This window comes from Ochotona princeps, chromosome 29, assembly GCF_030435755.1.
Source record: "Ochotona princeps isolate mOchPri1 chromosome 29, mOchPri1.hap1, whole genome shotgun sequence".
NCBI classification, from domain to species: domain Eukaryota; kingdom Metazoa; phylum Chordata; class Mammalia; order Lagomorpha; family Ochotonidae; genus Ochotona; species Ochotona princeps.
In genome coordinates this window covers 18,664,526-18,684,426 of record NC_080860.1, presented here as the reverse complement: position 1 = coordinate 18,684,426, position 19,901 = coordinate 18,664,526, and the positions used below count along the sequence as shown (strand labels likewise).

General features: G+C 59.8%; 2 protein-coding genes across 3 annotated transcripts in view; one reads left to right on the top strand and one right to left on the bottom strand.

Moving 5' to 3' along the window:
• Positions 1-19,901, bottom strand: part of RSPH14 (radial spoke head 14 homolog) — a 57,703-nt gene that overhangs the window by 15,362 nt on the left and 22,440 nt on the right. The gene's annotated exons all lie outside the window — the stretch shown is intronic.
• The window catches only part of GNAZ (G protein subunit alpha z), a 38,436-nt gene that overhangs the window by 8,608 nt on the left and 9,927 nt on the right, over positions 1-19,901 (top strand). Inside the window, exon 2 of the mRNA XM_058656644.1 lies at positions 9,948-11,201. Within this exon, the coding sequence (XP_058512627.1) occupies positions 10,479-11,201 (723 nt within the window). The 5' untranslated portion in view covers positions 9,948-10,478. The remainder of the gene's footprint in view (positions 1-9,947; positions 11,202-19,901) is intronic.

Genomic DNA, 19,901 nt, shown 5'->3' with positions numbered 1-19,901 from the left:
TACCCGCTCAGTCATCTGCACCCACTCTGCCCTCATGGCACAAAGCCTGTGTCCGTGGCAGGCTGACTGCTGCGGCACCCCCCTGCCCTCTGCCCATGCCTTGCCCCTAAGCCAGCTGTGTCTGTCCCAGACCTGTGAAGGAAGGGAGTTTCCTCTGAGATGCAGGTGGATACTCCAGGGAGCCTTGGTGAGGACCAGGTGTGGCATGGGCAGGATGTGGCACTGGGAGACAGCCTGATGACTGTGCCCCCTGGCTTCTGTTGGCGAAAATGACCTGAACGTCACCCAGGGCTGCGCTGGACCGAGCAAGAGCTATGAGAGCAACCTCAGAGCCCAGGCCCTGGCCCCCTGCACACTCCGGCCCGTGGAGGCGTGCTCCTCTGTTTCAAGCAAGAACCAGATGCTTGCATGGTGTGTGTACTGTCTCCCAGGATTCCCTGCTATAGCTCCTTCTTGATAGACTAGCCTGCCAGCTGGTGGTCCCAAGCTTGACTGCAGCCTTGGGTTATTATTGGTGATTAGAAATGGGTTTGTAATGGTGCCCACGGGGTAGACTTTATGTGTGTGTTGTGGTGGGGGGTTGGGGTTTATTTTTGGCATAAGCTTATGTCCTGCCAGGAGAGGCCAGCTGAACCCTCTGCTCGCCCCCTCACACTGGGCAGAGTCCATGTCACCGCCATTCCCCGAGAGGTGCTGTCTAATTTTTTCAGCAAGATGTGAAGTGGCCAAGATGTGAAGTGGGTCGGGGAGGCTAGAGGAATGCTGGGGGCTGAGGAGAGCAGAGGGGTGGCCAGGAGAAGCTGGGTAGGGAGAGGAACTGGAAACCACTGTGTCTGGGAGCCGTTGGGAGTAGCCTGCAGCTTGGGGAGGAGCAGGGAGAAGCATGCTTGTGAAGCCAGGCAAGTGACAGGAGAGGCAGGAACAGGGCAGAAGTGGCACATGGGCAGAGGAGGCCCCAGGAAAACCTAACTGAGCTGGGTCCCCGAGTCCACCAGGGTGTGAGCCCCACCCCCAGAAGGTCAACAGAAACCCCAGGACCTGCTGCAGTAGCCTGCAGTGTGACCCGTCCCCTGCAGGCTGCCGGGAGAGGTCACATCAGGTAACGTGCTCACAGGGGAGGGCCGGGAAAGTGTCTGAGCGCGGAACAAGACTTGTTTGGTGTTGATCCATCTACTATCCATCTGTGCCGCAAACCTTCCACAGTACTAGCTTCCAGGGAAGCCAAGCTAGCGGCTGGAGGAGAGAGGACCACGCAGGAGCCCAGACGAGCCCATGGCGGGGTTGGGGAGACCAAACGCTCAGGAGGCGGCAGCCTGGGCCGGTGTGGTCAGGGAAGGCGCCAGCAGCCATGAGGCTGAGAAGGGCTGGGCTGCGGGCATCCATCTCTACATCTCCTCCCGGGTGAGGCCCAGTCCCAGTGCCAGGCCTGCCACACACCGCACCTGCTTCAAGGTCACAGGGCCAGTGGTCAGGCAGCCCTCAGCAGGAAGACAGCTCTCCCAGAGTCTCCAAGTGGACAGTGTCTGCTGGGCGTGGGGTAGGGAGGAAGGAGCAGGCCACTGTGGCTGTGGGGGTGGGAGACAAAGCTGAAGCGACCGGAACCTGGGTCCTTGTGGGGTTGACAGGAAGGAAGGGTGGGGCCCTGTCCCCAGAGGACAGTTCCCAGAGGGTGCGGTGTCCCCATCCCATATCTAGTCACTGGCAACAAGGCAACCAGGGGCTCTTATCTGCTCCGGAAGATGTGGCCTTCTAGTCCAAGAATACACATCATATCAAAAACCTAAAACCATCAGCCTCTTCCTGCTGACAGCCACCCTGGAGACAGGGGGTTGAAGAGGCACCAGGAGGGAGCTGGACTAGAAAATGTCTAAGGAGCCATGTCTGCGATGTCCACCACATCCTGGTGGGGCAGGAAATATGGCTCCATGCCCTCCCAGACAAGTTGGGCACCCACCCTGCTCTCTCAGCCCGTGGGGGCCATGTCACTGCTGGCCATGGGGAGCCTCTTTCAGAGACCCTGAGGTTTCAGCAATGGGAGCAGCTCTCATGCATGGTCACGGTTTCCAGGTGGCATCCCCCCAGAATGCACACCAGCTCCTCTCTGTGCCATCAGCACTGGGCGTCACCCAGGCCCCTCAGTGTCACCAGAGGGTTCTCTCACTGTTGCCCTTCTCTCCCACGGTCCCTGTGTCCTTGTCTCCAGGTCAGTGGTCTTGATGGGGAATGACCTGGCTGCCTTATTAGCACAATGCAAGCCACTGGCACATGTGCGCTCTCTCTCTCTCTCTCTCTCTCTCTCTCTCTCTCTCTCTCTGTCTTTGTGTAGTCACCTCCCCTACTCCCACCCTGTCCTGTCCACTCGATTCTGGGCGAGCACAGTCTCCACGGTGGCATGCCTCGGGCCAGGACATGTGTGCTGGGTCATTTGGGAATGAATGGGGAAAGCAGTGGAGGGTGCCCTGCAGCAGAAGCCACCAGAACAGACCCAGCCAGTCGGTGACCCACTTTTCTGAGAAACAGCCTCTGGGGAAGGGGGGAGGCAGTACTGATAGCATAGCCCAGGAGCCCTGGTCCCCTCCTCATCACCTCCACCCCAGGAGTCCCAGCATAGAGCACCTCTGGGCCCAACTCCGGGTGGACCTGCAATCCCAGGAGACAGTGGACACAGAGCCCTGCTTCTTAGCTCCCAGGGTGGGCAGCCACCAGGCCGGAGGGTTGGCCTGAAGCCACAGTTGTTGGGTGGCACCAAACCTCCCCATGAGGAAGGCAATCCTTTTTTTTTTTCTCCCTCAATCCTTTTCCTTCCAGGAGAAAATCCCAGTTTGGTGCCAATGGGGCTCTAACACCCTCCAGCAGGTGCTAATCCCTGTTGTTTAACAAACAGCAAGTGGGTGCCCTCACCTGGCCACTCTGCCTGCAGTAGGTCCTGGCCAGCAGCAAAAGCAGATCCTTTGCACTGCTCTCCAGTCCAGGTGCCTTCTATGTACAAGCCACTCTGACTGTCCATTTAGTTACAACATAGGGACCAGCATTAACAGTGCTGCGGCATGGGCTATCACTTGCAGTGCTGACTTCCGCTATTTGAGAGTCAGATGCAAGTCTTGGCTGCCCCGCTTCCTGTCCAGCTCGCTGCTAATGAGCCTGGGAAGAGAGCAGAGATGGCTCAAGAGCCTGGGAGACCCAGGCAGCGTTGCAGGCTCCTGGCTTTGGCCTCGCTCCCGCCCCAGCCACTGTGGCCATTTGGGGAGTGAACCAGCAGTTGTGAGCACGCTCGCTCATGCTCTCTCTCTCTCTCTCTGCCTCTCTGCCTGCTTGCCTTTCAAATAATAAAGAAGTAAGTCTTTAAAGAAAAAAAAAGTTAGGATATGAAGTTCTTTCTTCGAGACATCTGTTTAGTAAAAAGGCAAGTCTATTTAAAGAAAAACGCTGAGTAAATAACAGGAGGAGGTGCCCAGACACAGCCAGGTTGGACAACTGTCAGGGATGCTGGTGGGGCTGGGCTTCGGCGGGCGTGCAGGGTAGGAGGTTTGGTTGAAGCCAAGCCTTGCAGATTCCCAGCCGGTGACCCTGAGAAAGTCATCCCCCGCCTCTCCAACCTTGGCTTCCGCATTGTCTGCAAAGTCGTGGCTGGCAGGCACCTGGGGCAGGAGCAGGAGGATGCAGGACAGAGGCCCATCTGTGCCCTGGGCCTTTCCAGCCAGCCTCTGCCCCCACTCCAGCCTCCTTCCTGTCCCCACAGTGGCCCACGGGAAAGCAGAGCTAGGACCCAAAGCCCTCCCCATGACCCCATCATGCCCCCCCCCGGAGTTGGCAGCTGTCTCCTATCATTCCTTAAAAAAACAATCAAATGTATTCATTCATTTGAAAGGTAGAGTGATAGAAAAAGAGTGAAAGATCTTCCATCCACTGCTTCATTCCCCAAATGACTACAGTAGCCAAGGCTGGGCCAGTCTGGAGCTACATCTGGGTCTCCCGTGGGTGTGGGGGTCCGCGTACTTGGGCCATCCTCTGCTGTTTTACCAGGGGCACAAGCATGGAGCTGGATCAGAGGTGGAGCAGCCAAGACTTGACTTGGTGCTGTGAAATGGGATCCCGGGAACTTTACCCAAATCCCCCTACAACGCTGGCCCCTGTCCCTGATCATCCTGTAAGGAGGCCGCTGGGACGCTGGCCTGTGCCCAGACCCTCAGGGTGATGTGTGAGGGATGACACCACCCAGAGCTATGGCTGGAAAGGCGGAACTCGCTGTCATGATGCCGGGGTGTCTGAGGAAGTCCCCTTCATACCAAGCAGAGAATGGGAACAGGGGAGGGGAGTCAAGAGGAGCAGCACAAGGGACTCTTCCTCAGGGCTCAAGGCCGGGCCACGGGCACTGAGGAGAAGCCCGCGCGCGGTATCAGCCCCAGGTGGAGGGCATGATCCCGGGGAGCTGGCAGCGTGGAAGGACAAATGGGGAGGCCACAGGCATAGACTTTGTCTGGCCTTGGTTCCTAAAACAGACACGGTGGGGGCTGACACAGGGGTGTCAGTGCCCAAAGACGGGGAGATGGGGAGTGAGGGCAACAGCAATACTGGCCCCCTGGAAAGCATGGGGAGCCCCTCCTGAGCCACAATGCAGTCACATGGGAACAGCTCATGAACACCCTCTCCTATGGGTCCAGCGAGTCCCAAACCCAGTTCCTGCCAACTGAAGCATAGGCTGACTGTGGAGTGTGGCCCACAGGCAGGGAAGGGCCTCTGCTGGCTGGCCCACACCCTTTAGTCTGTTCAGCTTGCCACAGAGCAGCCCGGGGGTGGGGATCAGGGTAGAGCAGATGGTGGAAGGTGTCTGAATAAATGGTGAAACAACAGTGCCCAGTCACAGCCCTGTTCGGGCATGCCAGGCGGCTTAGACTCCAGGGACATACTGAGCATAGGCAGCCATTGTGGAGTGGTACCGGCTCATCCATCACTGATGGGGGCTCTGACTCCAGCTACCACCCCCAGCATGGACCCCAGTGCTGGGACTGAGCATATTCCAGGCCCAAGCCTGGGGTACAGATCCAGGGCATCTCAGGGGTGCCTGGGAGTACTGTGGGGTGCAGAGGGTGCAGCCTCACTCTGCCTGCCAGCCTATGACCAGGGCTGCCTGTCCCTTCCTAAGGTCCTGCTCCATCTAGGTGGCCTCTGTTTAGGCCTCAGACATGACCACAACCCTCCCTGCATTCACCATCTGGGTATGAAGCCACCTCCATCAGAAGGCTAAACTGTCCCTCCCCGTGGTGGGTCTTAAATCATTGCTCCATTGGTGGCTGCCCTGGCCCAGTGTGGGGCAGGTTCTTCAGTGGGCATGGAGCCAGGGGTCTGGGCAGGGGGTGGAGGGCTGCTGCATCAGAGGACATGGACCTGGCAATGAGGGAGCTGGTCTATAAGCGGCAGAGTGTTGCGCCCTAGAGTCGCCTTGACATCGCCTGGCTTGGGCAGTGACAGCTGTGAGACTCTGGCAGCCTTCCTCCACCTTGGGGATCTCACTCTGCACTGGCCACTGTGGAGGAGGCCCCAGGAGAGGTCAGAGTGTGGGGGCAGATCAGAGCTGGCACTCCCGTGGCCTGGCTGTGCCCTGGTGGACTTGGGAGGTGTGTTCTGGGACCCATGTGCCCTCTGTGGGCCCAGCCTCCAGGGATCCCAGGCCATGGGGACAGGCTCAGGCCAGGAGTAGGGGGCGCAGTGACTCCTGATGTGCAGAATCCCCAAGAGAAGTGGGCGCACTAGTCCCTCCCGGCTGCCCTGGCTCAGTGCTGTCAGCCAATGTCAGTTACGGGAACAGGCCAGAGGGCCTCTTCTAGGGGAAAAGGCACAGCATGGCATAAAGCCAAGCTGGACTGCCAGGGGGTGGGGCCTCATGGGCAGGAAAGGAGGCTGTTAAAGGGGGTGACCCATGCATGTGTTGAGGGGCTCGACTTGAGACCACCAGAAGTAGGGAGCTTTCAGTTGAGGGTTTCCTGAATGGGCTTGAGTTTGAGAAGCACACCTTGGCAGTTTGTGCATAGGTGAGTCAGGGAGATGTACTAGGAGCCAAGGGGGAGCCTCTTGGGAACCTATGGCCTGTCCTACCCGCCTGCCAGACCCTCGGGTGCCCTGAACACCACCCTGATCCACACAGCAACTGCTTCATCACCAGACAAGGTCTGTTGTACAACCCACCACCTCCTGCACCTGCCAGCCTCAGCCCTTGCCCACCTTGCCTCGCTGTCATCTGGACATACAGGAGCCAGTAGCCCAAGGGATGTCAGTCATACATAGGATGGGTCCCACACTCCCTCCTCCCCAAGCCCTGGTTGGCTGTCGATGAGCCCTTCCAGAGACCTCCTACTGCCCCCTCAAGTCCCATCCTGTCCCTTGGCTGGCCGCAGGGCCTTTGCAATGGCAGATCCTGCCTTCCCCAGGAGCCTGCTTGTCGGTGGCCATCACCTCTCACCTCTAGGGAGACAGGTCCTGGCCACCCTGGCTGACTTGCAGCCTTACCCTTCCTGTACCCAGCAGCTCTGCCATCTGGAGCTCCAGCACCTTTCATCACTTACTGTTTGACTCTAGCCCTGCCTGCCTGAAAGGACGGAGACAGGGTCCTGGCTGTATCATCACCTCACTCAGCATTGCTCTGCTCCCCAGGCTCCCAGCTCCAAGTGTGGCTTGGCTGCTGATTCACCTCCCCCAAGCCCTACTCCACACCACAGTATCTCTTCTGTCCACAGGCCCCTCCATGCCCAGGACACATCACACAGCGATACACAGGCCCACACTGCAGGACACACACAGCTGCATGAGACACTAAGGTGTGCCTGCAGACATGGGCAGAGGCACACACCCGGACCTACTCACAGACTGGCAGCATGGGCTGTTCCGGATAGGGACCCAAATGAAAGGGGTGCTGTGAAGAAGCAGTATGCCCTTGGACGTGACCACTGGTCCCCGGCCTGTGAAGACAACACTCGGCCTGGCCACGGTTTCCCCTTTACCCCATGATGCCCTGTGGCACACACCATTTAAGGACCACACGGCTAGCCTGGGGCTTCCGGTGGGCAGCAGTTGAGGCTCCAGGATGCCTGTGCCCCACCCTGGCCTGCTCCTGATACTCAGAGGCCCAGCCTGCTCCTCAGTGCCCATCACAGAGTACCCTCTTACCCACCACCCATGGGACCAAAGCCTGGGTAGACATGGCTCAGCATCTGGCTGTGTGGAGTAGACCTGTGCCTATTCTGGCAAGGCCCCCAAACCCCTGTCTTGGGGAGCCAGGGCCTGGGTTTTAGAGGAACTTGAGGTAGGAGCAGTCGTGTACTGCCCTGCTGAGGAGTAGCCTACAAAAACTGCCCCAAGGATCCTCCTCCAACTGTCTATCCAGTCCCAGAGCTCCCATGCCACCCACCTGGCCTAGACCATGTCCTAGAGGTGTCCGGAAGCAATGGGGAAGGAACTGACCCTGGGTGATCGTTGACCCACAGTGTAAATCACTGAACTGGGGAGAAATGGTACTAACAACAGGGGCTGCGGTGGTCTTGCCAGGTGACAGCGCTGGCCGGCAAGGCCCTGGGGCCCCAGTGGCAGCTGCAGTACAGGGCACACCCCAGGTCGAGGATTGGGACACCTTCTGTCACCAGCAAGGACAAGGGGACAGTGGCAGTGTCCCTCGCTCACACGTAGACAGCCCACGACACAAGCAGGCCCAGGGCATACAGAGCAACCAGGCCCCACTGGGGCCATGACACGGCTCCCAGAAACGTAAGAGACAGCCAAATGCCCACACACACGAGATCTCCCGTGATTCCACAACTCCGTGCCACCCGGGGAACGGCTCTCAGATCTCTGCCTGCAGCCCATCGCATGTGCCAGTGTCATGTGCATGTGTGTGTGTGCATGTGCACATACGTGTGCATGTGCACATACGTGCACATGGCTCCCAGCCTTTTGGGATTTGGGCTGCAGGACCTGTGTATCGCCTCAGGTTCCCAGCAGACATTGCCAGGCCATCCCCTGCTACACCTCTCCTCTCCATGCTTTCCCTTTCTTGGAGGTCCAGAAAAAGGGACAGAGTTCCCTAAGCTTGCCAGGGCTGCGGCTTGCACTCCAGTGCCCCCCTCAGTGCACTGGGCACTGTGGCAGGAGGTGACATCAGCATGAGGTCACATAGGTCACCATTGTGGAGAAGCGACAGGGAGAGGCTAGGGAGGAAGAGGCGTGGGGACAATGGTACAGACCCCCATGACCGGTGGGGGACAGGGCTGGGCCAGGGTCTGGAAAGGCCCCAGAACAGCAGGAGCATGAGGTTTAGCTGAGGAGTGCTGTTAGGAGCCCCACTGCTGGAGGCAACTGGGCCCACAGAGACTCGCGGAGGGTGTGGGTGGAAATCCGTGATCGTTGTGGAGCGGGGCCTGGAGCAGGACGCATCCAGGAGCGGCTCAGGTTCTAGACAGGGTCGCACCTGCTGCGGAGATGAGCGTAGGCCCTTAGCTGCCTTGGGCCCTTGTACCCCAGCCTGGCAGAGGCTCACCAGGGAGGTGAATGCTGGGCCCCAGACAGCAGCCAGGCAGGGACAGAAGTTGAGGTATAGAGCAGGTGGGGCCAGTGTGGTGGTGCTATGGGGTAAGCTTCCCATTGCAACGGCGGCCTCTGATATTGGAGTGCAAGTTAGAGTCCTGGCTGCTTGGCAAATGTGCCTGGGAAAGCAGTGGAGGATGTCCCAAATACTTGGGTTCCTGTACACACATGGGAGACCAGGATGCAGGCCTGGCCCAGACCTGGCTGCTGAGAGAACTTTTAAGGAGTGAACTGAAGGATGGAAGATCCCCCTCTGTTTTGCTGTCTTTACTCTGTCATCCTAATTACTTAGCTGGTTAATCTTTAAAAAAGAAAAAAGAGGTACATGAGGGCAGGAGCCATCCTGGGCTCCCTGCCCCAGGCAGAAGGTTGCGCTCCAAGTAGACTGGCCTCATTCCCCAAGAGGTCATGGGGTGTGTCTTACCCTCTGCTGCCCAACAGGTGGCCAGGTGCAGCCATAGCTGCTCCTCACTGATGGCTGGGCAGCCCCTGGGCTTGCCTGGGCTTGCTCTACACTCAGCGACGGCCCCACCCCTGGGAGCCACTCCAGCCTCTCCTGCCTTCACCTCACCAAGGTGCCCCACCCGGGCCAGCCTTGCCCCTGCCTCAGTGCCAACCTTCCCCACTTCATCCTACCAGGAACGAGGTACCTATTCATACCATGGCCTGACCCTGAGCTACTGGCTATTCTGCACCCTGTTGTGCCCCAACAGCCTACAGCACCCCTCCCAGTCCATGTGTTACACCCCGCCAGCTGCCCCTTCCTGGGGTACCTGCCCTGCCCCACGGAAAGGCAACATCTCGGCTCCTGCAGGAAGTGGCAAGTATCCTGGAGGCACCCAGTTACATTGGGTCTGGTAATAGGGGCCCAGCCTCCTCCCAGCAGGACCACAGCCAGCGCCCTCAGAGGACAGGTCTCAGGACTGGCTCCCTGGCGGCTCACCTGACTGAATCGCAGCCAGGGTCAAGGCCAGAGGCTCGGTGAAGGTGGAGCCAGCCCAGTCAGGTGGATAGGGAAAGAGCAGGGAGGTGAGGCTGGCACGGGAGTGGCCACCCGCCTCACACACTTGTTCCTCTCACTTGCTGCTGGCCGCAGGTGCGCTAGGCCAGCCAGGAGGGCAGCAGGGTGAGGTGGTGGTGGCAGTAGTGGTGGCGGCTGTGGCAGCCAGGCGTGTTTGTTTTGCCGTGGTTTGGACACCGACCCTGCCACACTCCACAGGAGCAGGAAGTAGATGAATTGCTCCCGGCTGGTTTTCTGAGCCGACCTGGGCTGCTGTTTTCCACCTTCCCTAAGGGCCCCCTTTCCCGTTTAGACCCAGGTAGGGCTGCAGGGAGCAAGGGGGTGGGCGACTCACGCTGTTCTCTGTGTTTGGCAGGTGAAGGGACCGGATGCGTGGCCAGGCGCCCGAGGCAGGGGGGCCACAGGGAGTGCACGCCCTCCAGCCGCGCTTAGCAGCATCGCCACAGCAACCAGCAGGCAGACGGCAGCAGCCTAGGCAGGCGCTCAGGGGCCAGCATTCCCCCACCCCGGCAGCGACAGTGGCAGCGGCAGTGGCGGCCAAGCGCAGGGAATGACTGCTACAAATCAGGCCACGTTGCTGCCCAGGGAGGTGGAGTGGCGCTAGAAAGGAGGGTGCGGCCACCGCCCCACAGCACGGAGCGCCATGCCGGCTGGAGAAGACGTGCTGGGGCAGGGGCTGCAGCGTGGCACCTCCCAGGCCCCCCACCAGCACTGAGCACCCTGAGGGCAGCCGGCTCTCCTTCGCTCCACCGGTCACATAGCGGCCTGCACTGTAGTGTCCCCCTGCTGTGGTGGAGGCAGAGCAGGTGAGAGGGAGAGGTGCCCTGCCCCGTGCCCCCCCCTTCCCACCCTCCCCCTGACATCTGGGCCCCGCCACTGCCAGACCATGGGATGTCGGCAAAGCTCAGAGGAGAAAGAGGCAGCGCGGCGGTCCCGGAGAATCGACCGCCACCTGCGCTCCGAGAGCCAGCGGCAGCGCCGCGAGATCAAGCTGCTCCTCCTGGGCACCAGCAACTCGGGCAAGAGCACCATCGTCAAGCAGATGAAGATCATCCACAGCGGCGGCTTCAACCTGGAGGCCTGCAAAGAGTACAAGCCCCTCATCATCTACAATGCCATCGACTCGCTGACTCGCATCATCCGGGCCCTGGCCGCCCTCAAGATCGACTTCCACAACCCCGACCGGGCCTATGACGCCGTGCAGCTGTTCGCACTGACGGGGCCGGCCGAGAGCAAGGGTGAGATCACCCCGGAGCTTCTCGGTGTCATGCGGCGGCTGTGGGCCGACCCTGGGGCACAGGCCTGCTTTGGTCGCTCCAGCGAGTACCACCTGGAAGACAACGCCGCCTACTACCTGAACGACCTGGAGCGCATCGCTGCGCCCGACTATATCCCCACCGTCGAGGACATCCTGCGCTCGCGGGACATGACCACGGGCATTGTGGAGAACAAGTTCACCTTCAAAGAGCTCACCTTCAAGATGGTGGACGTGGGTGGGCAGAGGTCGGAGCGCAAAAAGTGGATCCACTGCTTCGAGGGCGTCACGGCCATCATCTTTTGCGTGGAACTTAGCGGCTACGACCTGAGGCTGTACGAGGACAATCAGACGGTGAGTTGGGCTGGGCTCTTGATCTTGCGTGTTGCTGCTGCCATAGGCCTCTGGGAACAAGGTGGGCGCGTGTAGCTGTGTGATGCCCTCTGTGACGGGTGCTCCAGTGAGGTGAAGGTGTCCTGCCCCTCACACCATGCCCGGGAGCAAAATGGAGCTCCAGAGAGTCTGTGGGTACTGGGGAGTCTCCTATTAGGACATCCACCCCAGAGGGGCCTGCTGGCTGGCAGGGTCGTGCTGGGCGTTGGCAGGTCCCCTGTAAGACCAGCTCTGCTCTTCGTGGCAGCCTTGGCCTGCTTGAACCCGGGTGACCAGGCAGGTGATTTTGACCCCCTCTGAGTGACAGGCACAGGCCTATAGGCTCCAGCCCCCATCAGCAGTGGCTGCCCTCTCAGTGGCCGTGGATGACACCATCTTCCTCACGTCTGTGAGCCTTGGGAGCTTCAGCCAGAGTAGATCTCACCCCATGTGTGAAGTACGCAGGCCTTAGAATCCACAGGATGAGAGAGGATGAAACCCAGCAGTGTGTCCTATGCCAGTCCGTGTGGCAGTCTGGCAAATCCATGATGCTCTTGAGTCCAAGTGGTAGGAGAAAGAGTAACCTCAGGGGGCTGGGGCCTGGAGCCTGGGGCCTGATGGTGGGACCTGGGTGAGAGGAGAGGGCGGGGCCAGTGTCAGCATCCTATGGAGCTCTCAGCCCAGAGGTTGGAGGGCTAGGGCTCAGGGGCCCACAGTGGGATGGGGGTGGCCCAAGGGAAACCTGGGCCCCATGCTACACAGGTCGGGGCTTGTGAGGGGACTTGCTGTTGAGGCTGGCAGCCAGAGAAAGAGCAGGCAGCACCATGCACAGGTTCAGCAGAGGCAAAATACCGAGCACACAAGGCGCCCACCGTTATCTCAAGTAGCCAGGAGTGGCAGCATGGAAGCCAAAGAGCCAGGCAGAGATGGGCCTGGCCAGGGCCATCCTGGGGCTGTGCTGCTCAGCCAAGGCCTTATGCCAGGCAGGAGCACTGAGCAAGAACCCCGAATCTGCCCCTTGACCTCTATGGAGTTGGAAGTGATCATGGATGCCCTGGGGTCCAGGGGACATAGTGTGTGTCCACCTCAGGCACTTCCAGAGCCAACAGCAGGGGCTTGTTCACGCAGCTGGCAGCTTTGTCCTTTGCATTCACCCAAGGGTTTGGACCAGTGGCCCCAAGGGAACCTCTGGCTGCAGTGCTGGGCACCTGGGCATTCTGGACAGAGAAAGGTCTGTGACTACTCAGGTGGCCATGGGAGCCTGACTGTATCTATGTCCAGGTGTTAAAGGTGTCCCCAGTCAGAGAGGCCGTGAGCCATGACACTGTGTCCACAGGAGGCCAGGCTTCCTCAGGCTGCCCCGACTCCAGCAGCAGGACTGGCCCACTGGGAGCAAAACGAGGTGCCCAGGTCTGCCAGCTCCCTGCAGCTGCTATTGGTACAGACCCTGGTGATTGACTCTCTGGGCTCCTGTCCATTCCTGTTGTGCCCGGAGGCTGGCAAGAACCCATGCCCTGAGGGTTCGCAGGCCTGGCCGGAAGCGGGGGGTGCATGACAAACTCCCTGGGCAGCCTGTGTCCGTGGAACCTGTGTGGATGCCTGGGCCATATGTCTGGGCCCTGTGCAGCTCCTGGGTCTCTTGGAAAGCGTTGGCTCTCTCTGCTCCCTGAAGCTGTGATGGAGAAGGCTGCAGTGCTGCTCAGATGCCCACTGCCTTATGGCTGTGCTCCCTGCCCTGGCCATCATCGGGTCCTTGGTTCCTGCAGCACCACTCTGTCCAGCCTTGGTTTGTGACCATCCCTTTCTTTGACTGCTACTCCATGGCCCCATCCTTTGGGTCTTGTCCCAAGTGACATCTCCTTGGGAGGCTTCTCCAGCCCCGGCCTGGTGCCTGCACATTGCTCCCGCGCATCCGTCCACTCCAGGCGGGGTCCACCCCCTTCATGCCTGACCTCTGGGTGGCTCTCCATGGGACCTTCAGTGACACTCCCCAGCAGGCTCAGGGGTCTGTAAGGCCTGGGTCCAGGGTGTAAGGACATTTTCTGACTGGTGGGGAGGCCGGCAACAGCCAGCCTGAGCTCCCCTCCACCCCCACCACCGTGGTCTCCACGGGCCTGGAGAAGCAACTTGTTCACCAGAAAAGGAAATTCCTAATGAGAAACCCAAGCGAGGCTGGAAATTCACTGGATTCCAAATGGATGTGACCTTTCATGCTCTACAAGCAATATCTGGGGATGGAAAACAAACAGGCTGCCGAGGAAAGACAATACCCTCCCGCGATTCCTCCCGGCTGGGGCCTGCCTGGCCGCGCCCTGCCCTCCCTCCAGCCTGGCCAGGGCTTGCACAGCACGGGGCGCCAGCACGGACTGCCGGCCCTGCGAAAGGCCAGTCTGTCAACAACAGGCCTTGCTCCTTTTTTTTTTTTTTTGCCAAAGCTGAATGAACCTTGGGGCGTGGTGCCAAGGCTCTGGACGCAGCTCCTGCGTGCATGTCCTTCCTCGCTCAGCTCCCGAGGCCTTGTCTTCCCTCTGCCAGAGGCTGACGGTGCCCCCCTACCCCACCCCCATGCCCGGCCCCCACCCCACCCGCCGCCCGCCTGCCGGCTCCTGCGTCAGCACGTTGCCAAGGAGAGCGTCAGCATCTCTGAGCTCCCGGGTGTGAGAGCTGCAGCGAGTGCCAGGCAGTGCCTTGGAGGGGAGGAAGGCAGATTCCAGGGCGTCTGTGGACCATGGCAACAGAGGAGCAGGAGCTATGCCCGTTTCAGGCACAATTCTTACCCAGGAGTCAGTGGGCTGCCAGCCTGACCAAGGCCTCCAGTGCCCTGCCTCCGCCTACCCCCCAACCCCGACACAGCACAGGGGACTGGAACACAGCCCAAGCACACTCAGGCACCACCTCCCTCACCCCCCCCCCCATTTCTGTAGGGCAGCAGCAGCAACACTTGTGGTCTGTGTCACAGGTGGAGGTACCAAGGCTCAGGCACAGGGGCAGTGTCAGCTACATGTCCACCCTTACTGTATGCACCAGCACCAGGACAGCCCCAAGGACCTCGGGCTCCTCACGCAGCCCAGGGCTCTGCCCTTCCTCTAGAGTGCACTTTCAGTAGCCAGACGTGGGTCACTGGCTCCAGGAGGACAATGGGAAAGAGAAAGTAGAGGAATCGGCAGCTGTTCGCCCACATGGAGGGACAAATGCAGGGGTTGACCAGAGGAGGCCCCTTGGGAGATAGGCCGGGACCTGAGCACCCCTGCCATCACCAGACCTCTGACCCTTGTACTTGCAGATAGACTCTGCCGGTGCCGAATGGAGGGGGTCCTTCCCAGGGGTCAGATTGGAAGTGCCACATGCCTCACATGGGAAACCCACAGGGAGCTCCCTGCCTATTTCTCGGTGGAGCTGTCAGCATCCCCAGCCCCATGGCAGGCCTGCTGTGCACCTGCTGAGCACCTGCTGTGCCGGTACAGGATCCAGACTGGGGGCCAGGGCCTGGGGACAGGGAGGAACTGACTCTGCTAACAGCACAGGAGCTCAGGAGACAGGGACAGTCAGACCAGCACAGCCACACTTGATCTCCACACACCCCCCATGCTGCCAGGGCCACCCGCCCCGCTTCCTGGGCCAGCAAACAGCTGTTCCCAGGGGTGGCCCCTGTTTTGCTTTCATCTGGAACCTACCGCAGCCAGCTGGACCACAGTATGGCTCACCAGGGGATGCCTGGTAGCCACACTGTTTTATCTGTGACACAGCTGGTCAACATGTGTCATGGATGATCCCCAGGGAGAATATCAGGATAAGCGAGCAGGAAGCAGGTTCTGCAGGACCAGCCCATGGGCAGCCAGCAGCTGTACAGTCCTGGCCCTTATCCTGGACCCTCACATTCTGAGGGCAGGCCCAAGCCCTCCCTGCATGGCCTGTGCATGGGCAAACAGCCTGGCATGTACCGGGTGCTCAGGAGGCCAGCTGGCTTAGGTGGAGCCTGGGTTGCAGGTTCCTAGCTGCTGGATGTGAGGCTGCTGGGACCACCCCCACCGCAGCAGTGGGCTTATCTCTTGCCCCCCTAGCTCTGGTGTTTGCCTGAACAGAGGGCTTGCTCAGTACTTTAAAATGGAATTCAAACAGTTGTGTCCTAGACTGATGTGTTAAGGGTAACACAGGGTTTCCACAGTAGTAAGATGGACTTTCACCTTTTGATCATGGAGCCAGTTATATCTACCCAAAGGAAGAGATTACAGTTTGGAGACAGCCAGGTGTGGGCGCAGCCACCACTCTTCCCCCTGCCACACACATGTCCTTCACTGTCCCCAATCAGCACTCCCCCCCCCCACACACGTCCTGTCCTTCACTGTCCCTAACGAACCAGCTTGCAAGTAAGCAGCTGAGGCTTGGAAAGGTCCCATCAGTGTCCCAAGGCTCTGGGGGAGAACCCTGCTCTGCCCCCTGGGCATTCCAGCTGCCCCTTGCCTATACAGGCAACCTCTGACCTCTGAGTGCAGGGTGCTTCAGAGATGGCCCCGGGAGGATGTAGAGTGGGCTCCACCCTGAGCTGCCATGTGGGAAGGACAGCAAGCCTTGGGAAGCAGGAGTGGCCATCAGGGCTGGCAGTTGCCCGCTGCCTCCCCAGCCCAGTCTGGCAGGGCCACAGGGAGCCCCAACAGAGCATAAGCCCTGCTCCTAACCTGGCTGAGAACACAGCTTGAACAATACTGCCTCTGCCGGAGACTGGTACCAGACTGCTGCAGCCCACCGCCCTTCCCTTGCCAGGCGCTCGTGTCCCAGCAGCTCCTTCTGATCCTGTGATGCTCCAAGGCCCCATATGGTTTGTCTGTGACAGCTACAGATCATCATGCCCCCCCCAGGAAGTGCTGGCCTCCTAGAGCAGGGCCAGCAAAGAGGGCTGGAGGCAGCCCAGCTCGAAGGGGCTTGGCAGAGGCAACAGACGGTTCAGGTCTGCGGCAGGACCCTGATGGTGCCTCCCACACCGGGTGCAGAGCTCAGCTGGTCACGGTCCCCCTGCCGCTACCCTCTGCACCTGGACCGGCTATCGCTCTGTGACCTGGTATCCTTGTCTGAGCCATAACTGGGGCTGCAACTGTCTGGTTCTCCCTGGGGTAGACCCTGGGCTGAGCTCTGAGCCTGTGGTCCCTGCACAGGGCCTGGGCTTGCTGTGAGTACCTGCAGGCTATTGGCTACAGCCTGGGATGGGCAGAGGAAGGGGAGAAGGCCACACCCCCTAGCACGTGTTGGAGACACTGTGCACTTGGCCAGTGGTGCTTCATGACCTTAGGCTGGGACCTCCTTCTCTGTGCTTCCAGAGAGCACCTGCAGCATGCAGGCCCTGCAATAGCAGGTGTCTCCACATCTCCCACTGGCCAGCGGGGAGCTTTCGAGGGTGCCTCAGTGTAATAAGGGCTCCTTGCACTGGGTAGGTCCTCAGTGAGGTGATGGCGGCCAATAAGCAGGTCCATCATGTGCCCCATGTCTCCCATACTGCCCTCCTTACACTGTCAAGCCCTTTGCATTTACCTCCACATCCTCATCCTCGTGTCACAGTGTCACTGAGACCACCAGGCTGGGCACAGGCTGCCACTGAACACGGCCAGGAGCAGCTGGGATCTCCAAGGCTGTCACCGGTTAACACTGCCCCATGTCTCAGCAGAATTCCCGTGAGGTGGCAACTATGGACTTGAGACAGCAGCTCCAGCAGCTTGGGCTCCCTCATGGCAGACAGGCTGGGGTCCGCGTCTTGGCCTGGTATGGGAGGGCAGTTTCCGCCCATGGAGAGGGCACAGGCACCTGTGTTAGCAGCGGCAGAGCCTCCGCCTTCCCACTGTGTGCCCATTCTGCGCGGGGCTAGCTCCCAAGAGCCACTTTCCTGCCTCTCAGATTCTGAGCAAATTGCTGAGCTCTGGTCTCTAGTCAGCCACGTGAGTGTGGTTATGCCGTAGCCGTTGATGGACAGACATTCATAGCCAGCACACACACACTCTTTTCCCCGTGCCCACCCCAAGCTGCCTGTTCAAACTTTCTCAGCAGCAACTCGCAGGCCAGGCTCGGTCACTGGCAGATTACAGCATTCACGGTGTATGTCCTCTCCAGGACACGGACAGCACCCTTGGGGTTTGCCCAGGACTCCCCAGTGGTTCTCAAGCCTGGCCCTGTCTGCATCCAGGCCACTGCCGAAGCGTGATTTGCTTGGGCAGCTACTCGCTCCTTCAGGCCCCACCCACTCTCCCCAAGCAGGCTAGAGACAGCCTTCCCGTCCAGAGAAATGGCCTCAGAGCTGGGGCTACAGTCTGTTGTTCAGCCAACACAAGGCCACCTACCCAGGCGGCCTTGTGAAGCAGCCATTCACATCCAGAGACTCTAGGAGGGCCTCTGCCCCCAGAAACCACTTTGCAGGAAGAAAGGCAGGGGGCCTAGGTGGACTGAGAGGAGCGTGGGGATGGGAATGCCACTGGTCTGGGCCTTCCAGAATCCAGCCAGGGTCAGGGGGTGGCCAACAGAGTGGAGGCAGTGGGGAACATGGTACCGCAGCACAGGTGCCGCGCAGCTCCTACAGGGTGAGCGGAGGCACTGGGCCAGGCAGTGGGCCAGGCCCTACCCAGGCATGGCACGCCACTGTGTGCCAGGGCACGGCTACCCAGACTGCAGTGGTGCAGCTGGTCTACAGACCCCCTTCTCACTCCTGGTCTGGGTGCCACCCACCCTGCCCAGCAACTGCCGAGGTGACCACAAAGATGTCCCTCTGCAGGACAGAGTCCTTCCTGCCTGGGCCAGCGGGGAATTACACCCCTGAGCGCATTAGCTTGCCCTTTATGCACATGCCATGTGTCACAATGGCTCTGGGTGTTAAGGTGCAGTGAGTGTATTATTGTTTTACAGGATTTGTATAATCCAAGAACTGGAAAACAGTTTCTCATCGTATCCGAAAACAAGCTCCAGGGTACAGACTGACCATACTTGGGGCCCTCCAAATTGGGACCCTCCTCCCCCTGGGTTTGAGGTCACTGGGTTAGGGGATAGGAGGCTAACCCCCACGGGAGTCCCAGAGCTGGTCCTGAACAGCACAAAGAGCAGGTGAGGTGGGGGCAAGCACCGCAGTCCACTGTGAGGGCTGCTGGAAGCTCTGTGCTGACGCTTATCTGAATGGGCTCCCCAAGACCCTGTTGTTGCCTAAGGAAGGGACTGTGGGAAGCAGGAAGGCAGAACCAGGCCAGACGTGGCCACAACCCCTGCTCTGTCTCCACTTGATGAGCTTGTCCAGCCACCACTTCCTGGGCTGTAATGGGGTCTGGCTGTGGCTCAGGATGGACAAGGTACCTTTTTATGCCCTCACATGACCTAGTAGCCTCTGGTGGGGTGGAGAGCACCAGGTTGCTGGGACGTATCCAAGGTGGGGCTTTCAGGCTCTCCGCCAATGCTCAGACCTAACAGGGCCTGACATGGGAGTCTCAGGGCACCAGGACTGACACAGCATGAGTCCCTTTCTGGGGACATCTCACCTGACCGTGCCTGTCCCTTTAGACAGGCCAGAGACGCTGTATGTGACCACAATATAGATGAGCCAGTCTGGCCTCTGGGCTCACTTTGGCCCCATTCCATAACCATGTGCCCACCCATTGCTTCTGTCCCCAGGAGTAGCTGCCAAGATAGGCCCTGTTACCCACCCTGCACCCTTCCATGGGCCTAGCTGGGGCCCCGCTTGTGCCCTGGCTACCCTGTCCACTCACGGTGCCCACCTTGACCTTGCCCATAGTGCTCTTTCTACCTGTCATCCTGACCCCATGTTTCCCACATGGGAAGACAGCTTGGGTGGCCAGGGGTGATATAGGGGAGTTCAAGGTTGGAGCAGGACGAGGCATTTGTAGATCCACCCAGGAGGCGGTGATGCTGACTGCTTGGCCTGAGGGCTAGAACAGTCCTCCTGGTAAGGCCGGTGGGCTCGCAACCCTGTCTCAATGGGGCTGAGGCTGGAGGGGTGGGGAATGTCCCCAGTAGTCACAGCACTATAGCAACACACTGCTTTCTCCCCTGCAGTTCTGGTCCTCATTGCTGCCCACAACCCATTGTGTGACTGCTACAGGTGCACCAGTAGTTACCTCCCAGGGCATACATAGGCAGCTTCGAGGAGGTTCTAGGTCCCTCCCTGACCAGGTGCAGCGTTGAACTAGAAACCTGTGCCCACTGAGCCCCAGAGAGGAGACCACGTAGCCCAGAGGTCCTCCTGCAAATATGCAGAACGAAGCTGTTCCTTTGCAGCTCCCTGGCCTCCCCCTCAGCTACTGCTGGTGACCAGGGCCCCACCTAGAGCCTGTGCAGTCTCCCCTCCACTGCTCCCTAACCACCCTACCCAGCACAGCCGTGAGAGCTCTGGTGCTTGAACCAGACTCCACCCCCACCCAGCGCACGCATGAGAGACCTGGTGCTTACGCCAGACTCAGATGGAGCCTGAATTCTGGGAAGGCTGCACTTACTGCATACAGGGTGTGTGAAGGTGGAGAGGCCCGGGTCTGGGTGGTAAGCACTGAAATCCAAGTTTAAAAGATGACAGTTCTGACATCCATCTTACTGGCCACAGGCCGAGTGCCAGCTAGAACCTCAGTCCCACCACCACCACCACCTCACCCCGTTGCTTGTGTCACTAGGGGACCTGGCCCCGGCTGGGACTGCCTGCACTTGCTT